The sequence below is a fragment of the Cyprinodon variegatus genome, unplaced genomic scaffold (assembly GCF_000732505.1).
Source record: "Cyprinodon variegatus isolate N-32 unplaced genomic scaffold, C_variegatus-1.0 Scaffold140, whole genome shotgun sequence".
Lineage (NCBI taxonomy): Eukaryota > Metazoa > Chordata > Actinopteri > Cyprinodontiformes > Cyprinodontidae > Cyprinodon > Cyprinodon variegatus.
The window spans coordinates 1,264,093-1,270,854 of NW_015150593.1; the positions used below are offsets into that span (position 1 = coordinate 1,264,093).

General features: G+C 40.7%; 1 protein-coding gene across 1 annotated transcript in view; it reads left to right on the plus strand.

The window, feature by feature from the left end:
• LOC107086016 (methionine aminopeptidase 2-like) overlaps nucleotides 1-2,526 on the plus strand; it is a 16,444-nt gene extending 13,918 nt beyond the window's left edge. The window contains exons 10-11 of the mRNA XM_015376736.1: nucleotides 1,179-1,294; nucleotides 1,385-2,526. Of these exons, the coding sequence (XP_015232222.1) occupies nucleotides 1,179-1,294; nucleotides 1,385-1,637 (369 nt within the window). The 3' untranslated portion in view covers nucleotides 1,638-2,526. The remainder of the gene's footprint in view (nucleotides 1-1,178; nucleotides 1,295-1,384) is intronic.
• The last annotated feature ends 4,236 nt before the right edge of the window (nucleotides 2,527-6,762 follow it).

The following is a 6,762-nucleotide window of genomic DNA, read 5'->3' on the forward strand; positions in this document are numbered from 1 at the left end:
ATGCGTGGAAAAATGGCACCGTTCCATAAAACACACATACACAATCCACGCAAACACTTCCCCCTTTAACGTTCTCACGGTGGTCTCAACAACGTCCGCAGTAACAACACACATAGGGCGCGCCGCACATTTTGAGGAAAAAAAAAAAAGACGTTTATATGCACCTTATAGCCGCGAAAATACGGTAAATTGCTTCATATTTACTTCCGTATTTGAAATAGACACCTAGACCTTATTACATTATTATGCCTAATCTGTTCACTCTTCTTATGGAAAGCCACGTTTTGAACATATCTATTATGATCTTACACAATACTTCAAGTATCATGCAATAAATATTTGACTTTCCTCCCTATCCTGTTTTCCCTTTAGCGAAGAAAATCAACACAGTCATATAATAAAATGACAGAAACAAGGCACCCTTTTCAGATATCTATGCCGTGTATTTCATTTTTAAAAAGATAATCTTTAATCTACTTCAACAATGTGCACTATGTTGTGTTGCTGATATACAATCCAAACTAACTCTACTCAATTCAGAGGGCCCCCTGTCTTTGCCTAGGGCCCCAAATGTCATAAATCTGCCCCTGTAGTGAAGATCAGCAGGTCTTGTGTCTTGCACAGGTGCATGAAACGGCTGTGTTGGATCAGAAGCAGCAAGTTGCTTTGTCAAGCTGAAGGCTGCAGGGGGGGGGGAGGAATAAGGGCAAAGGAGGGATGCTGATGTGGCACCTTTTGCACATTGTATTTTTAGCTGAAGTGTGTCGGTGTAACAGGCCCATTACCCCCGCTTTTGTGATCAGAGAGTGGAGCAGCAGCTAGGCGTGCCGTGGGGCTGCAAGCACTTTGACTGATTATCGGTGCAGCGGCAGAGGGCGGCGCAGCGTTATCAGCTAATACCACTGGGACTCCAATAACAACCGCAGGTTGATAGAGGCACAAAATGTCAGCGAGACGCAGCCAATCAGAGCTGACGGCCACTACTGTCCTTCTTACACCTTATGTGACTAAATTAGCAGCTGTCAACTGGAGGTTTTGGTCAAATTTACTCTGTCATTCATTTACTCTGTCATTTTCTGCACCGACTGCGTCCTCTCATTCCTGCCCTTTTAAGTTTTCATGGCATTTCTTCATGTTGCGTCAGCAGCGTAATGAGCGGCTCTTTTCCTGCCTTTCAGGAAGGTGAAGCTTATGCCATCGAGACGTTTGGCAGCACCGGAAGAGGCGCAGTCCATGACGACATGGATTGCTCTCACTACATGAAAAACTTTAATGTTGGACATGTGCCGATAAGGTTTAATCCTCACATTTGACCTTTTCACTGACACATTAGTGGCGTTTTATGAGTAGACTCCCTTTTTTTAACCTTTAAATTGTCTTACAGACTGCCAAGGGCTAAACACCTGCTGAACGTCATCAATGAGAACTTCGGCACGCTTGCCTTCTGCCGGCGCTGGCTGGACCGCCTTGGTGAGAGCAAATACCTGATGGCGCTGAAGAACCTGTGCGACCTCGGCATCATAGACCCGTACCCGCCTCTGTGCGACATCAAGGGCAGCTACACCGCCCAGTACGAGCACACCATCCTTCTCAGGCCCACCTGCAAAGAGGTAGTTAGCCGAGGAGATGACTATTAACCCTGCAGCAAAGAGAATGGACCTGGAGGAGCATGGCAGCTGAGCCACAACGAACCACTTCAGACTGACAGCAGCTATGCAAAGTCTCTCTGACCTAACTTTTCACCGCTTGAATCCCTTTAGGTACAGTGCCTTTAAAAGTATTCATAGCTCTAGAGCTTGCTACCATTTGGTCACGTTTCAACCACTAATTTCAGTGCATTTTATTTGGGTTTTGTGTGACAGATTAAAAAAGGTGTATCATTGTGAAGCAGGAAGACTGTTTTTAGATTTAGTTATTTTATTTTTATTTTTACTGATTTTTGGTAAGTTTAAAAAAAATGAAAATCAAATTCTAAATGGAATATTCTGTTGAACCACCTTTTGCCACAATTGTAGCTGCTAGGTCAGGGGTCGGCAACCCAAACTGCTCAAAGAGCCATATTGGACCAAAAATATAAAAAATAAATAAATCTGTCTAGAGCCGCAAAAATGTAAAAGTATTATACATGCCTCGTATGGAAACACGGGTGTTTTATCCCACTATAGAAAATGACTATGTGAGCTTAAATATATAATAAGCATTCATGATTAAATCTTTATCCTCGAGCAAATGTCACATAGCAGCATGAGGTGAGGGACGAGCAGCGAACGCTCTGACCGTGCTGCTTCACCGTGCGCCGCTTAACCACCTTTCACCGCGCGGTTTAAGTTTTTTTGCATTGATGAAATAATAGAGGATTGTTGGGAGGAGTTGATGGATTCGTGAGGAACGAAGCAGGAACTGACACCCATCAGAACAGAGCTCTCTAACCCTGAAATCCCCCATCCCATTCCTTGGTGTGATTTATATTTTTAGGATTAAGGTAAAAAATGGAAGAAAGTTCCCATCCCTGCATCAGAGCTCTACCTGTTCGATCTGTGGATGGTTTTCCATCCTTGCAACAAAACTAGCAGCAGTAGTGGAGTTTGGTGATGTAATCCACTTCTTAAATCTACATTTGCTCTCCTCTAATTTATCCAAAAGTTCTGCAATCACCATTTTTCTCTCCCTCCCAGCTTGGTTGTTGGCTGCATATTTAGCCTACCCTCCAAAGAAATGCCAAACCAAAATCTGAATCTTATCCCAACCCAACATCACAAAACAAAAAAAAAAGCAAGCAAACCACACCAAAAAGAAAAGAAAAGAAAAGGATCCAGCCCATCAATCCAATCCTCTCACCAACCAGCCACCTTCCTTCCCCCCCCGGAGCAATCAACCAACACACACAAGCAACCAGCCACGCACCACCCAGCGCTGCAAGCAAGAAACAACCACCGATACCGACAGCAAGCAAACAAATGATTAAATAAATTTATTAAACAAACAAATACAGAAAGCAAAAAAAAAAATAATTATTGTTTGACCGACCGCACACAAAACAAAAAAAAAAAAAAAAAAAAAAACCGAATTTCAAAAAATTTTTGAAAAAGCTCCAGGGAGCCGCAAGGGGAACGCTAAAGAGCCGCGGGTTGCCGACCCCTGTGCTAGGTATTTCTTTAAAAATAGCAGATTTTTCTTTGCTAAATAGCTTTTGTTTGGTTAAACCTAGATACAGAACATCTGTGAAGCCTTGACCGTCTCTCCATCAGTTTAGATCTGGACTATAATTAGCCTATTCCTACATTGAGGAGATGCTTTGATCAAAATAATTGCATTTTAGATCTGGCTGCTTATTTAAAATCTTTCCAAAGCTAAAGGCTGAACTTGTCGCTTAGTCTCAAATGTTGAGCGACCTCTAGCAGGTTTTCTTCCAGCGTGGTCCTTCATTTGGTCCCTGCTGAAGGAAAGCATCCCCATGCTGCTGCCTTCTCTACAACTTTATTTTATGGATTGTGTGGTTAGGTTCATTCATGCTGTTTTTAGTGAGGTCTCATTTGACCGGAGCACAACTTGTCTGTATCTCCTCCACAACTTTATACAAGCTATATTTTAGGTGCTCATTCATGACGGCCTGATTAAAAAACTGTACAACTAATAGTTGTCCTGTCAGGATCTAAGCTTTAGATTTCTGCAGCTCCTCAAGAGTCCCTATAGGCTGCTTGGTTGCCTCTCAGATTGCTCTGCAAAAACAATTAGAAGAAAGTAGAGAAACTTTTGTTTATGTACATTTTTTTTTCCTGAAAGAAAATTAGGCCAGTGCTACATCTTTTTCTTGATATTCTTCAAGATATTTCAGCTGATCTTGGGTATTATTTACCAGTTTTTCTTATTTTAGGAGTAATGCTACCAGAACAATTGTTCAATTTAGAAAATTCATTTAGTGAGTTTATTTCTAATCAAGCCACTTCGACTTACCCCAATGATATTTGGCTTATAGCATATTTTTACCACCACTTTAAGATCTCCTTTTGAACCTTTTGTTTCTTGTGTTCAACAAAACCTGTGGTTGGTAAGAAATATGTAGAGTTTGGGTGCAGAAAAAGTGACATATATACTGCAGCTGCCTTATGAAGGCCTCATGAATCCTGCATGAAGCATCCTGCAAAGAACCAACTTTGTTCTTGCAAGCTACTAAACAACTGATCTGGCTCTGATGAAGGGTGTGTAGGCCTTCATGCTGGCTTTGCCCTGGCTTGTTAGTTTAGATGCATGGCCATGTGACGGGGGTTTCAATTTCCATCTAATTCTTCTCTTTTCAGAAGATGGATTTAATTGTTTTGTGTTGAGATGTTTTGATGTGTTCCTCATTTTTGTGCTGTTAGTTGTTCTGTGATGTTCTTAACAAACCTCTGAGGCCATCCCAGAACAGCTGGATTAATGCTGAGATTACACCATATGACCTGCTCAGTAATTAGGAGGCAGATAGTTGCATTAACTGATTTTATTTTAAAGAGGATTGAATACAAATATGTGCCACAGTTTTTAGATTTCACTCATTCTTCAGCCTTAAAGAGGTAATAAAATATGTCAAAGGAGGTTGGAACAGGTGGAGCTAAGCAGTGGCGGTTCTAGAACAAATGTAGCAGGGGGCCAGGAGGGGGGCAGCATGTTTTCATGGGGGGCACAAAAAAGCATGACATGAAAAAAAGGGCACGGGATTCAAATATATTAATATAGCTGCATGAAGAGAAATTTCTATTCAATTACCGTAATTTTCGGACTATAAGCTGCGACTTTTTCCCCATTTTATGACCTTGCGGCTTATTTAACAATGTGGCTTATCTTTGGGCTTTTACAGCTAACGGCCACTAGGGTAATACCTAAATCTATGGATTTTACCATCCACCATGTTGACGTCACATTTGCTTCAACACACAAGTACGGTAGCTGCGCGCGGGGGAATGCGGAGGTCCTCCAGAAGCAGACTTCTACCGCGAGTGGTACGAGACAGAACAACAGCGAGAAAGATGGACATTGCGAGCGCAAGACAGTTTATGTGAAACCTGCGGCTTATATTCAGGTGCGGCTTATAGTCCGAAAATTACAGTAGGTTTCATTAAAATTCTCTGTCTTATTAGGTCAATATACATTCATAATTTAGGGATTTTACATATTTTTGAGTTAATTTCACGTTTTCTATCAAATCTGAATTAGAACACAAGAAAATCGGATATAACTTCAGCTGTAAAAATTTGTTTTGAAAAAAAAAACATTTAGCACTTGAAAACAGGGATCCTATCTCAATACCACTGAAGCTATCAACTTATTGTTTTTAAATAATTAGTAAAACAGAAAAAAAATGAAATAGATCCAAAGGAACCTATCAGTAACCATGTTTGTTCCAGTGCTTATCATCATTAGAATTTCTTTAAGTATTATGTCTTCAGGACATGATCTACAGGGGCACTGGCCCCCATTGGCTGCTGTCTAGAACTGCCCATGGAGCTAAGTCGGTGTTTAGAAGGAAGAAATAGGAGGCAGATGGAGATGCTGAGGTTTGATGTAGGATAGGAAGGATCAGGAATGAGTCCATCAGAAGGACAAGTCATGTTGAATGAGTTGGAGATAAAGCCAGAGAAGATAGACTGAGATTGTTTGGTTACGAACAAATGAGGGATAGTGAGTATCTGTGGAGGGATGCTGATGCTGGTGTAAGACCAAAAGATGATTTATAGGTGGAGTTAAAAAGGACAGGAAGGTGTGATAGAAGATGAGGTTAGATGGCGATGGATGACTTGCCGTGGAACCCCCCTGAAAGGGCAAACCCAAGAGCAGATTTCCCTTCAGTGATCTGTAACATAAAATCCCAATAAACACATTAAGGTCTGTGGCGGTAATGGGGAAAAGTTCCAGCGGTATGAATACTTTTGGACCACACTGTAATTAATGCAGCTAAACCAGTCTCATGATGAGAGCTTCGTAGAGTTTTTGTTTTCTTCTAATGATTATTCCAGGAGTCAAAGGGTATATCTTTACTGAATGTAGCATTGCAGGGTTAGTTCAAGTGCTGCTTTTAGAAAATATGCAAAACAAATTTATGCAACAAAATATCCGACCCCCTCAAAAAAGAAAAAAAAATACAATGGACTAGCAGCTCTCCAGAAAACACATCCAGCTTTGTTGCTTTGTTAGAATCTGTTGAGGGGAAAAAAAAAAAAAAAGCTTCTATAAAATATTTGTTTTTTTAATCTGCTGCTGCTTTTTTTTCATTTGATGCCATTTGTATACAAAATAAATTATTATAAATATGGAACTGGAACAATGCTCTTATGCTTTNGTAAGACCAAAAGATGATTTATAGGTGGAGTTAAAAAGGACAGGAAGGTGTGATAGAAGATGAGGTTAGATGGCGATGGATGACTTGCCGTGGAACCCCCCTGAAAGGGCAAACCCAAGAGCAGATTTCCCTTCAGTGATCTGTAACATAAAATCCCAATAAACACATTAAGGTCTGTGGCGGTAATGGGGAAAAGTTCCAGCGGTATGAATACTTTTGGACCGCACTGTAATTCATGCAGCTAAACCAGCCTCATGATGAGAGCTTCGTAGAGTTTTTGTTTTCTTCTAATGATTATTCCAGGAGTCAAAGGGTATATCTTTACTGAATGTAGCATTGCAGGGTTAGTTCAAGTGCTGCTTTTAGAAAATATGCAAAACAAATTTATGCAACAAAATATCCGACCCCCTCAAAAAAGAAAAAAAAATACAATGGACTAGCAGCTC